The 25,537-nt window shown below is 37.1% G+C and overlaps 2 protein-coding genes across 2 annotated transcripts in view; one reads left to right on the top strand and one right to left on the bottom strand.

Annotated features, from left to right (window-relative positions):
- LOC134680374 (uncharacterized) overlaps positions 1-24,012 on the bottom strand; it is a 56,892-nt gene extending 32,880 nt beyond the window's left edge. Inside the window, exons 1-2 of the mRNA XM_063539500.1 lie at positions 23,937-24,012; positions 22,240-22,291 (exon numbers count right to left, since the gene is read on the bottom strand). Of these exons, the coding sequence (XP_063395570.1) occupies positions 22,240-22,291; positions 23,937-24,003 (119 nt within the window). The 5' untranslated portion in view covers positions 24,004-24,012. The remainder of the gene's footprint in view (positions 1-22,239; positions 22,292-23,936) is intronic.
- On the top strand, positions 10,984-12,539 carry LOC134680353 (uncharacterized). The gene has a single exon (XM_063539478.1). It carries the CDS (start codon positions 10,984-10,986, stop codon positions 12,220-12,222), a length of 1,239 nt encoding a protein of 412 aa, XP_063395548.1. The 3' UTR covers positions 12,223-12,539.
- Positions 24,013-25,537: the final 1,525 nt, after the last annotated feature.

Here is a 25,537-nt window from a genome sequence, read left to right as displayed (position 1 = left end):
CATTTATTGAATTACAATTCATAAAGTGGATAACTGAACTTTGTTGATACGGTGTAGCGAAAGCTCAGTGCATATGTTTTTTGTTAATTTAATGTTAACTTAAGTTTTGTGTTTGTGTGTTGAAACAAGACTGCTTTAGTTTAAGGGCCAGTGTTGGAAAGTGTCTTTATAAACTAACAGAATCTTGTTTAAAGGATACTGCGTGAACGCGCGTAGAACTAGTTTGAATATTTAAATAAATATACGCCTTTTGTTCGCGTGCGTCAAGCAGACACATCCGTTTAGACCCTAATGCTGTAAACACAAAATTTGTATCAGTGCCTATTCCTTTCGATAATATATCTCTTCATCCAGATCATCATAGTTTCCTTTACGCTCCAGATCCAATAATTTCTCCATACAAACGTACTCGACTGTTTCCTCCGTGGGTTTTGATGCTAGAGCAATAATTATTTTTTCAACACAGATTAATATTGTCAATATCTGTGTCGGACCGTTTTGCTTTTTTTGATATTTTTGTTTTTTAAGGCGCTAGAGCCCTTCAAAAATGGCCTAATTGACCATGCCGCAATGAGAGGCGTAATATTCAAAACTGATATCAATTAGCCAAAAAAGCAAAACGGTCCGACACAGATTATCAGCCGTATTCGAACAATGAGATACGTCAAATACTAGATATTGAAACGATATGGATTAGATATGTCAGTGTCAAACAAGTGTCAAAAGTGACGTTTTTGTTCGAAGAAATGTCAATTTTGACACTTGTTTGACACTGACATATATCTAATCCATATCGTTTCAAGATCTATTAGCTGACGTATCTTAAAGTTCGAATAGGGCCGAATTTCATAATCATTTAGATTTCCAAATTTGGTTACGATTGGTTGAGTTTTGGGGGAGGAAACAGTCGAGTACGAAACCTCGAATTTTGAGATTTTTACGCAGGATTTTTCGCCTTGTTCTTATCGCACTAGTTTTAGGAGCCGCTTCAGTTAGCGAAACGGGTATATTTACCTAAAATATTTAAAACTCAGCTCCTGTTTCGTCTTAAAAGAAGCCTTTATCAATGAGACATGTCGGCTCTGTTAAGCCTCTACCTTACAGTTTAAATTTCAAATCATTCAGGTGTTACTCGATATCAAAAAAACTATACATGAATTTCGCAGTTTCAGACAGGGGTTCCGCCAATATCGAGTGAAAAACCCCAATATCAGTTCCTGCATAACCCCTAGCTTCTAATAGTTGTGCCCTCTTGTATCGAGTCCAAACACATTCTATTAGGAAGTGCTGTACATCCTCGACAGAGTCGCAGATATCGCAGTTGGCGACTCTGCTTTCCTCCTCAGCTTAGATAGATGGATTTTAATAAACAAGTTTAAAAAACCGGGCAAGTGCGAGTCGGACTCGCGCACGAAGGGTTCCGTACCAATATGCAAAAAAAAAAAAGCAAAAAGAAAACGGTCACCCATCCAAGTACTGACCCCTCCCGACGTTGCTTAACTTTGGTCAAAAATCACGTTTGTTGTATGGGAGCCCCATTTAAATGTTTATTTTATTCTGTTTTTAGTATTTGTTGTTATAGCGGCAACAGAAATACATCATCTGTGAAAATTTCAACTGTCTAGCTATCACGGTTCGTGAGATACAGCCTGGTGACAGACGGACGGACGGACGGACGGACGGATGGACGGACGGACGGACAGCGAAGTCTTAGTAATAGGGTCCCGTTTTACCCTTTGGGTACGGAACCCTAAAAATAAAGACGTGGGTGGGATTTAAAGACAACTACAACAGCTCAATAGTCACTGAGTTAGTATTTAATAGCAGCTCAGTTGTTAACTCGTGTGCTCGTTTTATAATTTTCCATTTTGAAATGACCCTTGAAACCATTGTACCCTAGAAATGAGCTAGTTACCCGAATTAGCGTATCTCCACGCTCCGCTGCATTTGTCTCCAAATCGGCTTATCTGTAGACGTTTGTAAATCGGTGGTGTTAAGCCACAGAGGGCGGGGCGTCTTATTAATACCCTGTCCCCAGCATCTGCTGACCCCAAGGCACCCCTGAGGTGAACACTGAGCACTTAACACAAAAACGACGTAAGTTGTTGAGTGTTCTGTGTGAGTTACGACATTTTGGAGAGTACTAGATTCTTAAAACGAAAAGGGCGTAAGTGCTTTATGGTTGTGTGTGAGATACGACGTTTTGAAGTGGTAAGTGGATTGGTGAACATAAGGCTCTTAAAACGAAAAGGGCGTAAGTGGTTTAACGTTGTGTGAGATACAACGTTTTGGAGTGTTGTGTAGGTTTTGCTGTGTTTGTCACTGTCCGTTGTTTGGTTTTGGTAATGGACGCCTTTTGTTCGCATGTGTGTTTTTGCAACTTGCATGAGTACTAGGTAGTTAAGTCGTTTTTTTTAATGTGGTGAAAGAGATTGGCGTGTGTGTGATTTAAAAACATTAGCATAGGTAGCATTGTTAGTTAGTTTATTATATGTGACTTATACCTAGTATAATAACTAAATGCTAGTTTTTTAAGTTTTAAACTACATTTTAGAGAAATTAACATAAACATGAAAGTCGCTAATTTATTTAAAATGGTGGCTTATTAAGAGGTTTATACCAAATATTATTGCTTTCAAACCATCTATAGATAGTCTTCTAACTCTATAGTCTGTATATATTATACCAATTTGGCAGCGAAAAGTGTGGCAGAGCCATCATAAATATCACGTTTTCATAGGAATTTAATGTTTATGGTGGCGCTTACATACTTTGTCTCTTGCCAAGTCTCCCAATTAGACGGTCTCTACATATCAAAAGTCAATAGCAATTTTTTTTGCATTAACATATTACACCCTACAAGGTCGCAGCAATCTTAAGTAGGTACTTATCTAAAATATATGGTGCATTGTATAATTACCATAAATAAATATTATTCTGGATACTAATTGATAATTGATAATGTATTTTTCTAGATTTACAAAAAGCTTTTGATACTGTGTCTGTCCCCGTCCTAATTCGTAAGCTAGAATCTATGGGTGTTCGCGGAAACTTCTCTAAACTAATCTCATGTTATTTAAACAATAGAACACAGCGTGTTAAAATAAGTAATGAGGTATATAGCTCCGATGAACAATCAACGCAGTTTGGCGTGCCCCAGGGCAGTGTCTTAGGTCCAACTCTTTTTCTGGCCTACATAAACGACCTTACTAACATCCAACTTACAAACGGGCTAGTTATTTCTTATGCAGATGATACAGCTTTACTATTCCATGGGGAAAATTGGGATGAGGTATATGCTCATGCTGAGGCTGGTCTTTCAAAAGTGATGATATGGTTACAAACCAACTTACTTTCATTAAATATTAAAAAAACCAATTACATAACTTTTTCAATTCTAAACAGTACACAACCGGATAGGATAAAACATAATTTAATTGCTCACAATTGCATTAATCAACAAAATGATACTTGCTCATGCCCCAATATCAATCATGTTACCTGTACTAGATATTTAGGTGTCCATATAGATCAACTACTTTCTTGGAATCAGCAAAACGAAGTAACTGCTAATCGAATAAGAAAGCTGAACTGGTTATTTAGATATCTTAGGCATGTCTCAGATAAGGAACTATTAATATACATATATAAAACGCTAGTACAATCAATTATTCTCTATTGCTTACCTGTTTGGGGTGGTACTCATAAAACTAAACTCATAGCACTTGAGCGGGCGCAACGATCTATCTTAAAGACACTTCTGGGTAAAAAAATAAGATACAGCACTGTCGACGTTTACCGTGACGCGGACGTGCTTACAGTGCGACAGCTTTACATACTAAATAGTGTTCTCAAGGTACACAAAACATTAAAAATTGATAATAACTTAATAAAAAAACGTAATCCACATTCGGTAGTTAATCAACTTCATACAGCTAAGACTTCTTTTGCACGAAGACAATTTTATGTATTATCAATCAATCTATACAACAAAGTGAACAGGCTAACGAGCATTTACACAAAAAGTTATGGAGAGTGTAAAAAACTTTTATCAACTTGGTTAAAAAATAAAAACTATGATGAGACTGAATCACTCATAGAATAGATAGGATAGGTAAATAAATTATGTAACTGTATAACGGATGGTACGGAACAAGGGACGTTTATGCAAACGGGTAATTGTTTAGGATATGTACTTTATTTCTTACTTATTAATCACGCTAATGTTTGAATTCGGTTGTGAGATACAGTTTGTTAAACATTAGTGTAAAAATATGCATGTTTCAACCCTAGCTAGTAGATACTTAACTGTTTTGTAGACCACTTGGGTAACCTACTGTTATGTCTTTTTCTTATATAATATAATACTTATGTAATTAGTTAACAATAGTATTTAAGATTACCTTAAGTTATAGGTTATTTTATTTTTAGCGCTGAACCCTGTATGAAAGAGCGAATACCTCCTAACACAAGTTTTTAACTTAAAAGGAGGATTCGGCACCTATGTCTTTAAACGTGTGTTAAAAAATAAATAATTTTGAATTTTTTTTTTAATAATCAATTGCATTGCTTTTGTCTGAAAGCGTTCTGTCTAACGAACCGCCCTACGTCCACGATTGGCACCTTGGCAGATTTAGCACCAATTTGTAATTTACTAATCCAAGCAAACACCCACTTAGAATATTCAATGTCTGATTGCTCTTGTGATTTAATACTATCCTTAGATTTACGTAGATCATCTCTCGTAGACTCGGTTTGTAAAGGCTTTACGTTGTGTGTCTAATCTTGCAACCACTCAGGTGCGTCCAGTCTAATTGCGTGTTATACTTACTTACACAAGACCCAGGATTTTTTTCCACTATTTTTTAATTTGTAATTAAAATACTATATTTTATTTATTTATTTATTTTTATGTGAGGTGTGCAATAAACAGTATTGTATTTAAGAGTGGGGTGATTCAAGTTTTCAGCATCCATCACCATATTGTATTTATTTATTTATTTAATCTTTATTGCACAAAAGAAAATCTTATAGTACAAAAGGCGGACTTAATGCCATAAGGCATTCTCTACCAGTCAACCTTAAGGCTAAGCAGAGAGATTGTGAGCGGTGCTATAATTACAACAGCAAAAACGAACAATAAAATACCTATACAAATATACTGTACACATATACTATAATATATATATACACATATATATATAAATAAATAACGACGAAACATATTATGAAACTAATAATACACTAAGATTTTTTCATTCTGCTAGCAAAGAAAGCACGTACGGATTTTTTGAACAGTCGAAGCCAAAAATATGTTTACACTTTTGCACCTTACTCCTTTGTAACAAGGCGAAAAATGTAAACATATCTTTGACGTCGACCGCACCTGATGGTGTGTAAATAAAGATCTCTACCTCTATCTGTCAATCGAAATGCTCTCATACTGTCATAAGTTTTCTAGTATTTAAGATCAGCTTTCATGCTCCATCTTATTAGGTAAATGATCTGTGGGTTGATTACTATCCTAAGACTTAGCATGCTTCTTTCAAAAACGACGTAAACGACGTACATTTCTTAGTAACATAACCTCTTTTATCGGAGCAGGTTAAGACGTGATTTATCCATGAGCTAACTAAGCCAACCGTAATTATTATGAAGGATGATTTATTATAGGTAAATGTAGTATATTTGACGTAAGTGATATGACCTTATAGAGGGCACTAGAGGTGTAAAGCTTTAAGGCGATACAAAGTTCACAAGTAACTAAAATTGTACTTAAACCGGTATAACTGGATAAAAATTAAAAACCCACTAAAAGTTGTAGGAATATTTCATGATATTGTCGCTTATACGAAAGCTGTCTTTTTTAGGGTTCCGTACCCAAAGGGTAAAACGGGACCCTATTACTAAGACTCTGCTGTCCGTCCGTCCGTCCATCCGTCCGTCCGTCCGTCTGTCACCAGGCTGTATCTCACGAACCGTGATAGATAGACAGTTGAAATTTTCACAGATGATGTATTTCTGTTGCCGCTGTAACAACAAATACTAAAAACAGAATAAAATTAAGATTTAAATGGGGCTCCCATACAACAAACGTGATTTTTGACCAAAGTTAAGCAACGTCGGGGAGTGGTCAGTACTTGGATGGGTGACCGTTTTTTTTTTGCATTATGGTACGGAACCCTTCGTGCGCGAGTCCGACTCGCACTTGCCCGGTTTTTTTGATTTTGTTAGGAAGTCGGGGTTTGTTTGGAGGATTGTGAATAATGAGTAAAAGTCGTGAAGGTGTAAATCAGTGAATCGAGGTTTTGTTTGTCAATGTTAGGACTTAGGATTTTAAAACCAAGCCATAATAGAACATCATTAGAGCGAAAATCAACATTTACAATGCTAGGAAATTGATATTTCCGTCTAGGTTCCATACACGGAGCGGAAAAACAATCGGGACCCTGTTTTTTTTTTCTTGATAATATTATACCAACTTTAATTTTTGTTACTATATTTTAATCTTACAGATGATAGATTTATAAAATTTCCGTTCGAAATAGTTAACAATCCCAAGTGAAACAGAGTTTCGAGTATCTAAAATTTCTGGTAAATCACGCTATAAATTGTAAACATGTGGTAATCCTTCATCTCATTATGCATTTCACAACTGTTAATCCGCACTGAGATCGTTCTTGCTTCATTATCATCCTACGCTTCAGTGTAAACTTAACTTTGTGATAGTTTAACAATAGTCGGCAGAAATGGAAAGCGCTTCAAAAGTGTGATACATAGATGTGGAATTAGTAATAACTCTCATTTATGCGTTTTAATTAATCATGTACAGTCAGAAAGTTACCAAAATTTCAAAATTTCCACATGGATAAATTCAGACCTGCTCATATATATTTTTTGGAATCGAAATTATTTTTGTATAGATATCGAAGTGTTCCGTTTGCAAAATGAAAGTGTCCTTTGTATCCTGTAATTTTTTTATTGAATTTTCCGAGAACTCTTTTAATTTCTTGGAAACTTTCCGTAACTTGCATATCTGTAGTTTGAACGAGTATGCGCAGTCTAAGATAAGTCATCTATGATTTAATTCAAACCAAGATGTCAGACATAAATGTCCTAGTGTACCTACTTACAACGAGAAATTGCATTTACAATTGCTTAAGCTAAAACGGGGGCCAAAAATGTATATTCAATTATCTCTGCAATGATTAACATTTAATGCTTATTTTAACGCATTCTTTCTCATATCCTCGAGGAAAAACAGTGTCCGGACTGCACTGACCAAAAACACAGGTATAAATACAGTAACGAAAAAACAAGCTACTGACACTGCATGTTCTTTTATCATAATTTATTTAGTTTTTATTAAATTAGAAGAACTTCTTTTCCGTTCTCATTCGTTCCATTCACCAACTATCGGCTTTTCCTCACACTTTCCTAGCACGTTCGATTTAAGTGTTAACAGTTGTTTAATCCTATCGGTTTTTCTAACGCATGACATCATTAGATTTTGTCGTAGCCATACATGGTCGCGGCGTATGATCTATCGATCGGTACTTGTGAACAGCTGACGAACATGATAGTGACGTGATTTCGGGACTCGATACGGCTATAAATGGACTCACGAATGTGTGTCTAACCTAACCTAATTAGGAGTCACATCTTTTTGGTTGAAAATGTTGCCTATATTTAATCAACCTGCCGCATGATCTTTCATTTGGTACTTGTGAACAGCTGACGAACATGATAGTGACGTCTTATCGGGACTCGATACGGCTAAAAATGGGCACACGAATGTTTGCCTAATCTAAGTAGGAGTCACTTCTTAATGGGCGAAAATTTTGCCTATAATCTAATTTAAACTATCGTAAGATATTCTAATTTTAAACTAATTAATTAAGAGTGACTAAAAATACGTGAGTGAAATCGTAAATTAGCTTAAAGTTAATGTTGCATATGCCTATGCTAAATGTAGACATATTTGGCGTATGATCTTATTATTATTATTTGGAGCCTTACGTGTCCCACTGCTGGGCAAAGGCCTCCCCCCCCCCCAATTACTCCACAGATCTTTTTCCGATCCTGTCTGGCCACTCCTTCAAAAAGGAGTCTAGTTCATCTATTTCTGTATGATCTTTCGATTAGTAAATCCTCCCAACTATAGTCCATAGCTCCCAACTATGGTCCAAAATTAACTGTAATTTATTCGTTCAGGTGTCTTTTATTTACTGTAGTTTTTGGAGTTCTAGGACAAGGTATGTTTATAAATGGAAGAAAAAACTCGGAGTAAACCAAAAGGTATATTGGTATTGATACTTAATTTCCTTTTGAACTACTGGACCATAGTTGCTGTATTGGACTATAGTTGGGAAGTTTTACGGTACTTGCGAACAGATGACGAGCGCGATAGTTAAGCGGGTTAGGGACCTGGGTTGGCTAAAAATGGGCTCACAAATGATTGTCTTAAAGTAGGTGTCACTTGATTTTGGGCGAAAATGGACCGGTCAATCATCTCGAGATTGAAAGGCACGGATAAACATACATATCGAGTAAAAAGGACTGTTATAGGAAAGTTTTACTTTGATTGCTACTTACACTTTTCAATCCGATTCTCACTAATTTCTCATATAATATTTTGTATAAAATTCGCGTTAGACCCGTCTATAATGTGAGTTAATATTTCTCATATGTTCCAGGAAAAATTAAGATGCATTCTCGGCCTATTTTTTCGCCAAAAAACAATCCACTCTAAATTAATGCTTTATGCATGCTTATTCTTAGGGATGACCCCTATTAATTACATCACACGTTTAGGGGGAGGGAGGGGGTCAAGAAAATGTGACATATTGTGACATGGGGGACGGGGAGACACAAACTTTGTGACGTCACTTTAACTTCATCACTTCATCAGTAACCGAAAATTTATTTAAATTATTTTATTCGCTATACGTTTAAATAACACGTTTTTAAAACAATAATTGTTTTTATTCGTTTAATTTTCTTTCCTAAGCAATATTAATAATACTTAGGTACTTACTTAATTCGATTTGGCGATTTCGTAGAAAAAATGTGACGTCACACTAGGGGGGATAGTAGTAGGGCTTACGGTGATATTTACATCGAAAGCTGCATTTTTGGCAGAAAGCAAGCCGCTTTGTCCAGTGATACTAGGGACCAATCTGAATGATTTCATCCGAGGAAACACAAATTTCATTCACTAGAATTCAAGATGGCGGACCTTTTCCAAAATGGCGGCTGCAATATTAAAAAAAATTATAGACAAAAAACGGCTGCACCGATTTTAGTGATTGATATATCGATCAATTCGTATTGACACCTGTAATCGAATAAAAAATATGGCATCTAAGAAATTAAAGATGGCGGCCGAATATTAAGAAAATTGTGTTTTTTTTCTTTATTTTTTTTCCTTCTAATGAAAATAACAACTAAATATTCTATAATATGATCACATATTCTTTAATATAAATGAAACCTGATAATATTATCTGCAAAATAAAAAAATAATCTTAACAATCCGTTGAGTAGTTTTTGAACTATGCGCATTTCAAAAAGCGCGTAACTGCCGTCCGAAACGGCCCGCTCGCGCCAAAACTGAGAACTTTGATGATTTAAAGGCAAAAAAAGAATTGAAAACATATTTACTTTATTTATTGAGCTATAAATTAATAAATAAATTGTATTTCCGCTTATTATTTGTGACCATCACGGGAAAAGATATGGCGGCTGGCGCTTACGCCGCTTAGCACCGCAATAGTATTGGAGCGGCGTTAATAATAGCGTAAGCGCTATCCGCACTAAGGTACCTATACCCGTGGGTTCATATTTATTCCTCTCTATCATCTTTGTCCGATGTGGTTGAACAGAAAGAAAAGAAAATTCATATGAAATCAGATCAAAATATACCTAATATAATTAAATTAAATATATAGAAATGAACTACGCCAAACTAACTTCCATTAATATTTCAATGTGTGTAGTATTGAAATAGTAATGGAGGGCGGGACAGTGTGGCGTGGTTTACCTATAAGTACCTTTCGTTCTTGCAGTTGCCTTTGCAAGTACTGCATTGCACTGTGCAGGGTAGACCCACCCTCCGACACGTGCAGCGCATTGTTTCGTAGCCTTTTTTACAGCCGCAATGGTCCAGGTATGATAATTCACGCCATATCTCCCTGGCATCAGACCATTGCGGTTCCCAACTGCCATTAGATGACTTCCAACCCCAAGAAGATGGCAATGGCACAGAGGCATCATCAAGAATAGGGGCATATCTATCACCCCATGAGTGGCCTGCTTGATATGTGAGACGGAGCGCGTGTTTATGTAATGCTGCCGATATTGGTGGATTGCTGGGTACCAATTTATTTTTAGTAGCAAATAGCTCCTTGCGTACCAAGTTGACCGACGAATATGCTATTTATGGGTCATATAGGTAGCAGGTGAACTTTTCCAGCATAGCCATGATTTCTTTAGGAAGGCTTTGTAATCCCCAGTTACTGTCCCAGTTATTAGCCATAACTCTTGCAGGCCACTCTCAATTATTTTGCGTGAAGTACGATGCGGCCATCAACTTCTTCCGCATGTGTTCCTATTCATAAGATCAGGCAGAACAGGGAATTAGGCGTATTTTGATTAGATCTTCCGATACAGATGTTTTGGTGTTATTGATATCATATCATCAAACTTAAATTAAGAACAGGGTATTAGGCGTATTTTGATTAAATCTTCCGATACAGATGTTTTGGTGTTATTGATATCATATCATCAAACTTAAATTGAGAGTGGTAAATAATTAATATGGCGATCGCCGTCGTGAGCGGTCGTGTCATCTAAAATTCTGAATTTATTTTAAATAACAAATATTGTGTAACTGTGTCAAACCAACATCAGCACTTTTCAATAACTGTGAATCGTACACGTTTTGCAAATCAAAGTGTGTAATGGGGACAAAATTACGTAAACATGGCAGACGCATTTAATAGAAGTTCTAGGACTGTAAGGACCCCTCCTCCCGAAGGAAGACCTACGAAAACGGACCCGATTGTGCCTTCTCCAGCACCTACAGCGCAGCCCACGTCAGTTGATGTGGTGTCGACCAGTGAAATCCAAGGTTGGCTATCCTCGATAGAACAATGTTTGAACGAAATATGCACCATTGCCAATGAAGGAAAACTAAATGCGGACCAGAAGCTAAGAATAAATAAAATAAGCAGGAATGTGGCAGGTGGAGTGTCCCAGCTCGCCGTGCAGTACCAGGCAGTCAAGCAGCAAATTTTAGTCAACAATGCCCATCTTAAAGCTTTGTCAGAGCAGAACAACATTCGAGAACAAATCAAGGAGCTGCAGCTCAGTCTACAAGTTGCCCCTAAAATAGAGACAAAAGTATCTTTCGCCGACAAAGTGAGAACAGGTAACAACTCATCTGTAGTACCTATCAAGACCAACTCTATTGTAATTTACCCTACGGAGAAGGACAAGTCTAGCGAGGACACCAAAAAACTTGTACAGGACCTGATAAAACCCGAAGCCCTTAAACTACATATTCGCGGAATGAGAAAAACGAAAAACGGAGGCGTTATTATAAATACCGACCGCAAGGACGACCTAGAAAAGTTAAAAGCATCCCAGCAGCTTCAAAAATCGGGATTGAAATTGGAAGAAACTACCAAAAGGAGACCCAAAATTATCTTGTTAAGCGTTCCCTCGAATATCACAGAAAACGAGGTATTTGATTGCATTTATGAACAAAATATTGTAGATCAGCATCCAAATATTTCTAGAGAAACTTTTATGAGCTCGATCAAGCTAAGCCATAAATCTGGCAAAAAGGACCTAGCCACATGCAATTATATATTAGAGTGCTCAGCCGAAGTAAGACGGACACTCATTCAACAACAGCGCGTATTCATCAACTGGACTTCCTGCCCTGCACGAGATTACACTCTCTTGACTAGATGTTACAAATGCCAGCTCTACGGACACTCTGCCAAGTACTGCAGGGAAGCTGAATCCACATGCAGCCACTGCGGATTATCAGGACACACCATCAAAGAATGCACCAAACTGTCTGAACATCCGAATTGCGCTACGTGTATGCGTTTCAAAAAACCATCAGACCACAAAACCGGAGATGAGCAGTGCCCAGCGAAAAAAAGTGCCCAAATAAGACATTTAAATAACATAGACTATGAGGGCCCCTAAAACGCCTCACTACGTATCTCTAAAAAACTACCTATTTTGTTATTTATATTGTCAAAGTTGAAACGTTTTAATTCACTGTTATTTACCTATGTTTCTTGTACTAATATCATATTTATTGTTTTAGCACAATAAGCACCTAACTTACACTACATTGACCTAATAACACGAAATACCTAAGATACAAGTATTACTTAGTTTAGGTATTGATGTTAAACAATGTTAGAGCCAGTTACAATTTTTGCTTACAAGATCTTTTATTTTATGTTTACTTTTCTAAACCACTGTGATTGTACATTTATAATATTTAAGTAACTATTTAAGCGTATTATGATTGTTTTAATTTTTGGATATTTTTCAATGAAATAAATTTTATCTTATCTTATCTTATCTTATCTTATCTTAATTTATAGCTCAATAAATAAAGCAAATATGTTTTCAATTCTTTTTTTGCCTTTAAATCATCAAAGTTCTCAGTTTTGGCGCGAGCCGCGCGAGCGGGCCGTTTCGGACGGCAGTTACGCGCTTTTTGAAATGCGCATAGTTCAAAAACTACTCAACGGTTTGTTAAGATTATTTTTTTATTTTGCAGATAATATTATCAGGTTTCATTTATATTAAAGAATATGTGATCATATTATAGAATATTTAGTTGTTATTTTCATTAGAAGGAAAAAAATTAAAGAAAAAATCACAATTTTCTTAATATTCGGCCGCCATCTTTAATTTCTTAGATGCCATATTTTTTATTCGATTACAGGTGTCAATACGAATTGATCGATATATCAATCACTAAAATCGGTGCAGCCGTTTTGTGTCCATAATTTTTTTAAATATTGCGGCCGCCATTTTGGAAAAGGTCCGCCATCTTGAATTTTAGTGAATGAAATTTGTGTTTCCTCGGATGAAATCATTTAGATTGAACCCTAGTATCACTGGGCAAAGCGGCTTGCTTTCTGCCAAAAATGCAGTTTCTTTTCGCTAAGCTCTATCACTAGGAGGGGTTTGCCAAATGTGACCAAGTGTGACAAGGAGGGGGGGAGGGGTAAAAAAACCTAGAAATTCGTGTGACGTAATTAATGGATGACCCCTTATTCTACAGATTTCTAGCTTTTCTATCTCTACTATATTTTTATTAATAATGTTGAATTGAAATGATTGTATAAGTAGGATCTTAAGATATTATTTCAACTTTCAAGAGTTTCAAGTTAGTACATAATATAAAGAATCCTATTATAGGATACCTAATATTCTCTTAGCGAGTTGATATCAAACCCGCCTCTGCCTCGTTATACCTTGTCTAACATTTAATTGTAAATTCAGATTCAATTTTTAATTTCTCCGCCATATTACCATGAAACATATTTAGTACCTCCTACGTCACTCCTACTCTTTCATCAATAGGGATATTTCATCAATGATTTACGTGACGTTCTACGGGTAAAGGTACCTTATGACGTTTGGCACTTAACGTATTTGTATAGGAGCGACGTGAACAACAGCGTAAGCGCCAGCTGGAACGTCACATATATCGATATCTATGTCTGGCGGGTAAGCGCCAGCTGGAACGTCACATATATCGATATCTCACACGTCTTCGTTTCCGTGGAACGTCACATATATCCATATCTATGTCTGGTACCTTAGTAGTTTTTGACACACTTGCAATAAAATGTAAGTACATACTATTATTTAGATGAAAAACGAGCTTATTGTAATAAAAGCGGCCAAGTGCGAGTCGGACTCGCCCATGAAGGGTTCCGTATCAGCGAGTAACATAATAAAATTGCGGTTTACGATTTATGACGTATTAAAAAAAACTACTTACCAGATCTCACTCAAACCAATTTTCGGTGGAAGTTTGCATGGTAATGTACATCATATATTTTTTTTAGATTTATCATTCTCTTATTTTAGAAGTTACAGGGGGGGGGGGGGACACACATTTTACCACTTTGGAAGTGTCTCTCGTGCAAACTATTCTGTTTAGAAAAAAATGATATTAGAAACCTCAATATCATTTTTGTAGACCTATCCATAGACACCCCACACGTATGGGTTTGATGAAAAAATTTTTTTGAGTTTCAGTTCTAAGTATGGGGAACCCCCAAAATTTATTGCTTTTTTCTATTTTTGTGTGAAAATCTTAATGCGGTTCACAGAATACATCTACTTACCAAGTTTCAAGAGTATAGTTCTTATAGTTTCGGAAAAAAGTGGCTGTGACATACACGGACAGACAGACGGACAGACATGACGAATCTATAAGGGTTCCGTTTTTTGCCATTTGGCTACGGAACCCTAAAAAGGCGCTTTTGTGATTTGCGGAATACTTGCTGTAACTAAAACTCATTGTAAGTGAAATTAAAGTTTACGTCATAGCATATTTGTGGACTTTTGAAGTCCCCGCCATTCTCACTGCCATTTTCAACTGCCCGGGGATACGTAATAATTCAGATTACCGTAGTGGTTTTACGAGTTCCGACCTCTCTCCTAATATCGGGTCGCACACGACGCATACATTAATTTGGATTTATTGCGTCCTGTTCGCACCATTTGTGTCACGGTGGGACAGCTAGGGACATAGAAACAATTATACCTACTTTGCCGTATTAAAGTGAGAAGCTAATGTCTTTGGTTATGACTTGAGGTTTATGTGATTCTATAAATGCGTTAAAACCCACAAATCCTTAGTCAGAAGCAACGCAAAAAACGCTTCGAGCAGATTCGCAACACGCTCACATTGTGGTATCGTCCATCAGACACATACCAGCATACCAAGCTTATGCCTTTATTTAAACTGATTACTAGTAGATAGATATTTTTGCTACAACGGGTAGCCATGCCTATAATATTCAAGATTGCCCTCTATTCCACTCCAATGCAATGAGACCAACCGGAAAATAATTTTCCAAATCGTTTCTCCCACGCATCTTCGAGATTATAATATCTCTCAGATTTCAGAGTCTCCTTTTGAGGTCGGTTAAAAAGGAACATTGATCGTTAACCATCTTAGATTAAGAACAAACGAATTGTGGCTCATCAATAACTGAACTGCAAAGGGGCCGAACTCAGGACATGGTTCGCGGTTATATGTCTTTTCGGTTGTGGATAATATGTAGTATAGCTATAAGTATAACGTGCGCATAGAATCATTAGCGGCTGAATGTTCCTATTGCTGTCGTGTTAGTCGAAAAATCCGAGGAACTGAGGTCCTAGTCCTACTTCGAAAATCGTAACGCAATTCGCTTATCGCATGTCGCAGGCCCAATATTACAGGGTTCTATGTTTCACATTAATCGAACTGAAAATTTAACATTGTCATAGTGACATTGAATCGAATTTCAACTATCTTCAAAATGTAACATAGAACCCTGTATTGGGTTCAGCGATGTGTTACCTACATCTCTGCCAGCGTCGCACTCGCACTAAGCAGTTGTCTCAGCAATTAGGCAAGACAACTTCACAATAACTGATTAGACTTTATACTGGTTTTACGTATATGACTACGAATGGATAGTCTATACTGTCAAATTGTTAGAAAAAAATCAGCTCTCTGCAAAGACTCAAGTTCCCAACATTTTCTAAAGAACATGAAGTCGACTAAATTACTATATATTAGAGCCAGAAAAACCCATTGCGAATATTGCGATACATTTAATTATGATACCTAGACTGGAATGACTTGATCTCTGGGCAAAAATGGAGATAGTCGATTTTAAAATTCCGATATTCGCGATTCGAAAGATCAGTATCACTATCCACCCATCGTGCACAATTTGTGGTTAACTCGAGGCCGGGAAGTGTAATGTGGTTTATCCTTTCGAGTTCCAGAAGCCATTATTTTGATTTAAAGTTTGGATAAAATAAATATAAAATTCAATATAAAATTCTACACAGAGCTTCTGGAGGTATACCCACTGTAAGGATCTCATAAGAAAACGAACAATGCATCAAATTGCTCAAATGGAAAGAGAACACTAAACCGGACACCAAAAGAGGAGGGTTTTTGTAACTTGACAATTCCAATCAGGATATAATGCGTTAAGGCTCCTCTTCACGTTGGGCCAACGCCAACGAGGGACGCAGCCATGCGGTAGAATGAGATAGCAATATCACTTGCTCCCTCGTTGGTGTTGGCGTTGGCCCAACGTGAAGAGGAGCCATAAAGATATTCTTTACCAGTCAACCATAAGGCCAAACATAATTCTCTAATGTGGGTGAAGTGATAAAAATATTTCAGCCAATTATTTAGGTAGAGCACAACTTGCACATCATCATATTTATACTCACAAAGTCATAAATGTTGAGCTGATTACAAATATTGAACAAAATATACTCTGGCTAGCCAGCTGAGTCAGTAGAAAAACGGCGGCAAATTTGAAAAATGCGAGGATCTTTAGACTTTCGCGCCTTTTCCTACTGACAAAGTTGATTAAAAATAATGAAATAGTTATGACCAAAGAAAAATATAAAAAACTATTAAGCGTCGTAGTCATTTGCGATTTTAATCAGTAGATAGCTGACAGATAACCTGGCGCGGTTACACGTTGGACTATGCATCGGTACCTCGGCAATCATGTAGAATGGCATCCCTGGTCGTTTGTTAGAGGCGCTCAGAGACGAGTTTTTGTCTCTCCGCCAAATTGCATCCTCACAATACGTGCTTCTAAATTGATTTCGCATTAATTGCTATATAATTCGGCGTGTAGTCGTTGATTATTTACTGAATTTGACTCTGGGAAATAAGACTATAGGATGACAGTGCAGAAATTAAATACCGCTGGCAATAATAAAGTTAAGAAGTGTTCAAAACAAGGTAGAGTCAAATGTGGAGGATGGCATAAGTATAAAATGTTGAGGGGTTAATTAATTAATAGAATTAGAATCAAATTCTCCACTCGCTCGCAATTTCTTCTCTTCAACTTCAACTTGAATGTTCCTGTGTTATCACAGCATGTCGTTTTAAAACGAAGGGTTACTTCGATAACCCATATGGCGGCTATGTTCTTGAGAACCTTTGTATTGTAGGTGCATTCAGTGCATTGTGATAAATTGATTATCCTTACATATTAAGGTACAGTCGCTATCAGATATCGATATATCTGCGCTTCGACAAGCGGCCAAAGTGCTTCTTAATATCTGAACACGTTGTCTCTATTGTCATTGTCAAGGCGCTAACTAGCGTGTGCTCAGATATTTTTGAGCACCTCGGCCGCTCCGATATCTGATGGCGACTATGCTTTATTCGGCGCATCTAATAAGTCGCACCGACTAACGCACGACTAAAACCCACGTGCTCTGATCGAGCGCACATGTTGATTTTTTCTCCGAGTGACATCCATCGCTTATTACACGCGTCAGACAGCTGTGGTGAAATATTAGAGGGACTGACCAAATGTTACACGGTCTCTGATGTACTGAGAAGGGTGTGACTGTGATATGATATGTGTTAGTGAAGATTAGTTTTGGTTATGGGTACGAGTAAGTATAGATAGATATAGGGAAGGTAAAGTGGTAAATGAACGAGTTTGAGTCCGAGTATGAAATGAATATGATGTAATTGTCAATTTACTAATAGTCGTAAAATGATTACCTATTCTACTTTGATATTTAATACTAGAACCTATTTATTTTTAAGGGGATTAGAGTTATATTGTGTACTGATCATAATTGGACGTATTTTTGCAAGCGGGAACGGGAACGGGGTATTTGTGCCCACCCACACGAAATCTCCATTCAAATTTTTACTACATGTTTTAACATTAAGGTTCGATTTTCCAAATAATTTGTTAGTGGGTTGGTTCGATTCGGTTCGATTTGCAAAAATTCGTCAAAATTAAGTGCACGCTTGGCACGTTTGGACGAATCAATTTTTTGACCGACACAAATCTGTCCACAATTTTTAAACATCGACACATTTTGACTAACGCAAGAGACATTCAAAACTATTGGTCAAAAAGTTGATTCACCCGTTTGCCAACTAGGATTTACTCGTATTTAAACCCTTAAAGTTAAACAACACCCATTGACGCTCTTACACTCCTGGTCATCGTCGGTAGCATAAAATTATCTGGGCATTAGCGGGGAGACCATTAGTCATCGGCAGGGGGGCGGGCCCAGCCGCACAAAAACAAGCCCGGGAGCTTCGCTGCTCCAGTGTTCCCATTTATAGTGGGATGCGGTGCGGACCAGTGTAAGGAATTGGCCACAGGATAAGTAATAGTTTGAGTTGCAGTTCTAAAAATGTTGAGGTATGGTTTCCTGTTGCTTAGTGGGATGACGCGGTGCGGACCAGTGTAAGGAATTGTCCACAGGATAAGTTATAGTTTGAGTTGCAGTTCTAAAAATGTTGAGGTATGCTTTCCTGTTGTTTAGTGGGAGTGGGATGACGCGGTGCGGACCAGTGTAAGGAATTGTCCACAGGATAAGTAATAGTGTTGAGTTGCAGTTGTAAAAATGTTGAGGTATGCCTTGCTCGCTTTGCTGTTGTTTTTTAGTGGGATGGCGATGGCGCGTTGTGGATCAGAGTAGGGGCTGAATTTTTAGTAAGTAATGTAACCAGCAAAATTGGCAGCAGTTTGAAAAATATTGAAGCATTGCTTTGCTCTCGATTATAGTGCGATGGTGCGTTACAGACCTGTGTAAGGGATGTCGTAACCACAGAATAAGATGGCAGCAGTTTTAAATAAGCAGTTTGATGGGAGAACGTATAGAAATAGAAACCATTTATTCGTGGCAGCATGCGTGCAACAAGTAAACGAAAAATAGGTAAAAAGTAGGAAAATCAAACTAACAACAAACACATTAGTAGCCACGAAATGGCTTTGCTATTCTCATTTATAGCTGAGGTACTAAAGAGTTTCTCAATACGTTAGATGCGAAATATCAATTGATTTACTAGTTATTCTTCTATGAAGAAAATCATACAATCTACGAAAAAATCCATACTTATAACTGAATATGAAGAGCCGGTTCTGGGTGGGGATTATAACCCAAACCCTCTTGTACAATGTGAAGGGCCGTGCCCAGCAGTGGGACATATCTAGACTGAAGATGACCTTAGTTGTTTAAATTTAAGATCACATTTAAACTGGTTTAAAACAATTCAATAAGCATGGGAATATGAACCCAGGGTTGCCTACACATTAGCACAGCGTTGACAAAGGCACAACAGGGTTGTGCCAAAACTAAGAATATAATAGGAAGGGTCAAGTGGCGAATTTGACACAAAAACTTGGGGAAATTATATCGGATATGAGACGCGTGCCCCGTTTTTGTGGGGTTGAGCGCGTTTTAATTCCCAAACTTGCAACCCTAATCTTTTAGGAAAGACGGGACAGTGTCGTTTAAGTGACAATACCAGTAAGTACCTATACCGAATCCTAATATATTCGCACGAGACTACTTGTTTTTTCTTAACTGCTACATATTTAATGCAATTCGCTTATGCCTCACAAACATGAATATTCTTTAAAGTGACGCATTGGTATTAAGACCAAGTGTGTAGCGGAGCAAGAGCTGACTGAGTACTGGCAGACAGGCATAAAAAGGCATTAGCCTAACAGTTAGGGCGTGCCCACTTGCCTAGACACCATCAAAAATAGAATGCGACGCAAGAATGCAATCCGTCAGGCGGCGACCTCCGCCGGTCACACTCCATTGCGCCCGCTGAATGGTCTCTCCGAGTCCCGATTCGTTTACTGAGTTTGATAATGAACACGGGTAGCAGAGGGCCTACCGCGAACCACGTTCGATGTGTTGCCTCTCCGTCGCACTTGTAAATTCGTACGTAAGCGTGACAGGAGGCCGTCAGGGCATAAGTAACACAGTGGGTGATCGTTTCCTAAGGAGTTGAACGAAGAATGCCTAGACATAGAGAGGTTGTGAATGATTTGATTACAGGCACATAATGTGTGTGTAATCATTCACCGAAACTGTCTGCAGAGCAGACAAAGTCAATGCAAAAAAGGTAGCGAATGAACGGTCGAGTGAATAAGATTAAATGCATGATATACATATTTAAGTTATAGTTGGAGTAACATTAGAATTTTGTACTCTTTGACAGAGTACAGCGATGTCGTTAATAGTTCTTTAAGTCGGTCATCAAACATGTCGTCAGCGATTTCATTTCTGAAACCGGCGGGTAGACGTTCAGAAGAAAGTGCTTTCACTTTTTGACAATATTTGGCTGTCGAACTTTTTGAGCTATCACCCGGGATAAAGATTAAAGTACTTAATCGTAATTCCTATTTTAGTAATTTTAGGTGAATCAATTATTAATTAACAATTAGAGTTAATAACGTTTATTATGAACCTTAATTGACCATCTCTTGAAATTTCTTTACCTCAACTACGATACGATTACCGATCAAGACATAATAACTCATTATCGCCCAGTTTCCTATAGGTATATCTTTACCGCCATCTTCAAGCCTCTAAGATTACCATATGCAAGAGCCGACTTCCTACCATAGATTAAATATGCTTCCTACATAAAATTAACATGCGAATGCCAACGGCAATTACCGCCATTTTAATTGCAAATCTACGCAATGTCAAAGATTCCGGGCATTTGCATACGGGATTGATATTTCATGATATGTGACTAAGACAGACCCTTGAGGCACACCACAGGCGCATTTAGGGCAATGTCTTCTTTTCTTTCTAAAGATGGCGTTATTACTCAAGCAGTCAACCACCTAAAATTATTTCTTTGAAGCATACTTCAAAAGGAGGTTTGAGTTGTAGTGCGCCTGTTGCAAAGTTAATAGAGATACCAGAGGGATCCTACTCAGGACCTCAGGAGCTGAGCTAAGGGGTTCAAGGTCTCTTCCAAAGACCTGAATTCCTACATGGAAAATTTTAGGGGTACGGAGGATGAAATAGAGGGGATGATACAGATTGAATCCCGCGCAGAGGGCTTAGCGCGAAAATTTACGTTACCTACCTCTCACACTCTTGCATATTCGAACCATAGAGAAGCAGATAACGAAATTTCGATTTTCGGTGTAAGCTCTTTAGTGAAGACCGGTGGTAATCATTGTATAAATTTATAGGTCGTAGGTATAAAGTCCCAAGTCATGTTAAGCCCCAATTTGTTTGATGACGGATTTTGCCAGTCATTATCTCGAAGTAAACAAGCGTGGGATAATCAAATCAGACAACTAATGCATCAATGATAAACATACTATGAAATAAAATACCTAAGACACAGTCTCACCTACTAAGTCCTGAGTTCCTTTAAAAAGAACAAATTAAAATCGAATTTTGAACTATAATGGAATAAAACAAGGTTCCAAATTCAAAACTGCAAAAATGAGTCGGGATCTTAGAGGTTAGACAGTCGTTCGACGTAGGGCGACGTGCGAAGAGGGGGGGGGGGGGGGTTCCGCCCTAACTACCATACATCGCTGTCATCGCATTATTAGAGTAGCTCGGTACACGTGAAACACACTGTGGTTAAGTCATGATGATCGGCTCGTAATAAGTCATCATTGCATGTTTGCCGAGGCCCACAGCTGACTTCCATGCCATCAGATGATCAGACGAGTGTGATACAGTAATAACAATATCCTGAGGATGGTGGGTCACTATGTAGTGATTCCACTTTCTTTCTATTCAGTATTTACTGGATAAAAAATCCAAACACGGGTCGAAATTATTTTCGTTGTCTTGTTTTTTGTGCCCAAATAATGTGACGGAGTGGAATTTAATAATAATAAATATTCTTTATTGTGCACCATACAGTTAAAAATACACAGAAAATTAAATGCACATTAAAAGCTAGGTAACAACAGGTGAATTTTTTGTAAGTATGGGGTGAAATTTAGTTTTTAGTTTTTCTCACAAGAATTATAATATACAGCTAGAAAGACAAACTTTTTTTATTTATGTGACAAAGGACAAAAATAGAAGCGTGACAGAGTGGTCAGAAACAAGACAATGTAAAGAACTTTGATCCACACTATAAAGGTAGATGTGCCATAAATAATTTAGAATATTATAATCTAGACTTACCTTACAAATAACTGTTCTTGGTTGTTCACCCTCCATGATACAACCGTAGCTCCTGCAATAAAATGTACATTAAACTATAGTTGGTCAAGCAGATCTTGTCAGTAGAAAAAGGCGGCAAATTTGAAAAATGTAGGCGCGAAGGGATATCGTCTCATAGAAAATTTGAATTTCGCGCCCTTTTCTACTGACAAGGTTTGCTTGATCATCTATATATTATATGGATACACAATTACACACACACATGGTCATGATAAAATTATAAATATACTTAGTCAAGCAAATCTTGTCAGTAGAAAAAGGCGCGAAATTCAAAATTTTTCTATGGCTGATAACCCTTGGCGCCTACATATTTTAAATTTGCCGCCTTTTTCTACTGACAACATTTGCTTGACCATCTACATATAAATAAAAGAAATAAAAAATAAATGAGTTCTTTTTTTTACAATTATGGCCTGGATGCGAGTCATTTAAGCCAAATTACAAGTTCTATTTGAGCCATTTTGTCCATGGAACCCTAAAAATAGTCTGCTACAAGCTACAATATCCTGTAACTCTATTTTATAAATGAAGACCAAGAAAACTTGGTGTTATGGTTGATTAATATTATTTGATATAAAGCAAAAAAAGAACAATTTAAAATAGTAGATAAATATTTTTGATTACTAAGTAATCAAAAGTAGTTAGAAAAATAAAAAAACCGATCACCCTCTACTCTTTTCACTCGGTTCACCTCTATTTTGGCAAGAAGCGGTATTTATATTTTTATTATACAATTTGTCCATATAAGAATTTTGTGTAGCCCGGAAACTTACAGGTGCCAGCCTGTTACAAAGGTTTTAATATTAGGTGAGGACCATATTTTCATATCTACATAAGTCATAAAAAATTAAGATTCAGTAGGGATCAGAGGTTGCTGCAATGATAAGACTTAAATAGGTCTAAATTTAATCACATTACTATTAAAAATAGAGATAACTTATAATTAACATCCTCATTATAGTCTTAAAGCTAAAGTATTTCTACAAATTGTTATACAAAACGTAAACCGTAGGTACCTACTGAAAGTTATATCATTTCCTGTTTAGTTTTTTATTCACTGCATGTTGATGCATTGGAATAACTTCAAAGAGGCCAGCACAAGGCAGTCACACTCTAGTCGAGCATAGTAACACTAATATTCATGTGGCCATAATTAACTATAATAATTTACAATAACATTACATCATTAAGCTCTCATACAAAATTACTTCTCAATTAGTTTCTCATACAAATACTGACTACGAATATTACTTATGAATATTTTTTGTGAGTACATCAAATACCAAACTACAATTTAAAGGTAAGTACCTAACTAAAGTTTTACTTCCTACAATCCAATAGCCAAGGTCAGCCCGCCGCAGACGACTTATTCTATTCACTATGAAAAAAACTCCTTACCAACAAGCTGAAGCGGACCACGCTCCTTGCGCACTCGACAATTAAAAAAAACTTTATCGAAGCACGAAATTATAAGAGACAAATTACAAACACAATTTTAAAACTTCCGCGCGTCACTACCAAAATAAATAATAATAAAAGCAAAGGTTATGCGGCTCTTCTAAATATGAATCAAACATGAGAAAATAATTGAGTTAACGTAAAATTTTAACAAACCGCAATAAACGTTAATAATGCACATAACAGAAAAGATCACTTACCGAAAAGATTTACGGTACAAGTTGTATTATTTCCACGGTCGAGAACGACAACACTCGTCGCTGCCATTTTCCGATTGACAGAAGCCAAAGCCGAGTTAGCGATGTTACGATTCGACTTCGCAAATCGGTTCAAACCGATTTAGGTCTGAAGTCGACTAAATCGACGTGAGTGTTCCGGAAATCGACTTAAGATACGTTCACCCGCTCTAAACGCATCCTTTCATATTTGTTGATTCGTCACTTTCGTTTGACATATTGAGGATTAAAATGTACGCAAATCGATTTCAAACCACGAAGAAAAATGTTGCCATGTACATTGCCGCCATTATAGAGTCGAGTCAAGTCGAAACTTGGTATCTACAGGTAAGGTAAAATGAAACTTATTGTTTAAGTAGTAAGGTTCAATTTCGCATGGGCTTAAAGCGATTGATTTGGCGGTATACTTGGATCGGTTTGGCAGTTTTGCGCCGCGTCGCTTTGCAAACTCGAACTCAACAAATTCGCGGCAATGACACGAAAGCGCACGAGACCGCACGCTCTTTCCTGCTTGCTCGTATAGTGCTTTCCCGTTTTAGCTTTAGAAATTATAAAATTATGATTTATCGCGCAACGAAAAGTCAAAAAATATTACAAAAGTTTTAAGGCAAAGTTTTTGCTGTCGTGATAGTCTAAGGATTCTAAGGATCGAACAAAGCGTAAAATTGACAATTCAATTTCCTCAACTCAAAACCAAGTGACTACGGAGCGGTTTGAACTACTGATACTTAAAAAGTAGAAGTTAAATCGACTTGGCCAAATCGGTTTGCAAACCGATTTGGGTTTAAATCGGAGTCGACTTATTCGGTTTGAAATTTTTTCGATTTGACCCATCACTAAGCCGAGTTGCTTGCTAGGGTAGCGACTTGTCGAACATTAAACTATCGATAGAATGTGAACGTTGCTTAATATTATCGACTTTTGATTTATTTATAAAATATATGTTTAAAACTTATTAAAATCTCTATAACAATAATTAAAGCATATACTGGGTCAAGCAAATCTTGTCAGTAGCAAACGGCGGCAAATTTGAAAAATCGCGGGTTAGCAACACTGTGTTCGAATAATTCGAAAATCGCGTGTCGCCTGTTTTATCTGTGGAATGTGGACCGTGAATGACAGCCATCATCTTCTTTGTTTACATTCTGAATCGATTCTATTTCGAGAGATATTTCTGCTGCGTCACCATTAAATACCAATATATTAAATAAGATTATGCTCAAAGCTAAGATGCCTACAATGCCTACAGTGCCAACTGAGAAATTTAATAAAATATTAAAATCCAGTAGGACATCTAACCTGCTGAAGCAATACATTCTTGTTTAACGGCATAATCCACTTCTAATTTTATTTCGAGATCTTCAAATTAGTTAATCATTTTTATCAACATCACACACCGCTTTTAAATTGCCCTTCCATACCTATTAATAACAATTTTTAACATTTTCAATGGAGAAATCCGCGAGTGACAATTTGAATTGACGTACGTAATAGGGCGCGTTCAGCGGAAAAAAAAGTTTTGGTTCGATGTACATTGTACAGTGCTGCTTTTCTTAGCGCAATAC

The sequence above is a fragment of the Cydia fagiglandana genome, chromosome 3, assembly GCF_963556715.1.
Source record: "Cydia fagiglandana chromosome 3, ilCydFagi1.1, whole genome shotgun sequence".
Taxonomy (NCBI): domain Eukaryota; kingdom Metazoa; phylum Arthropoda; class Insecta; order Lepidoptera; family Tortricidae; genus Cydia; species Cydia fagiglandana.
Note: the sequence above shows the minus strand (reverse complement) of the source record. Positions and strands in the feature narration are given on the sequence as shown.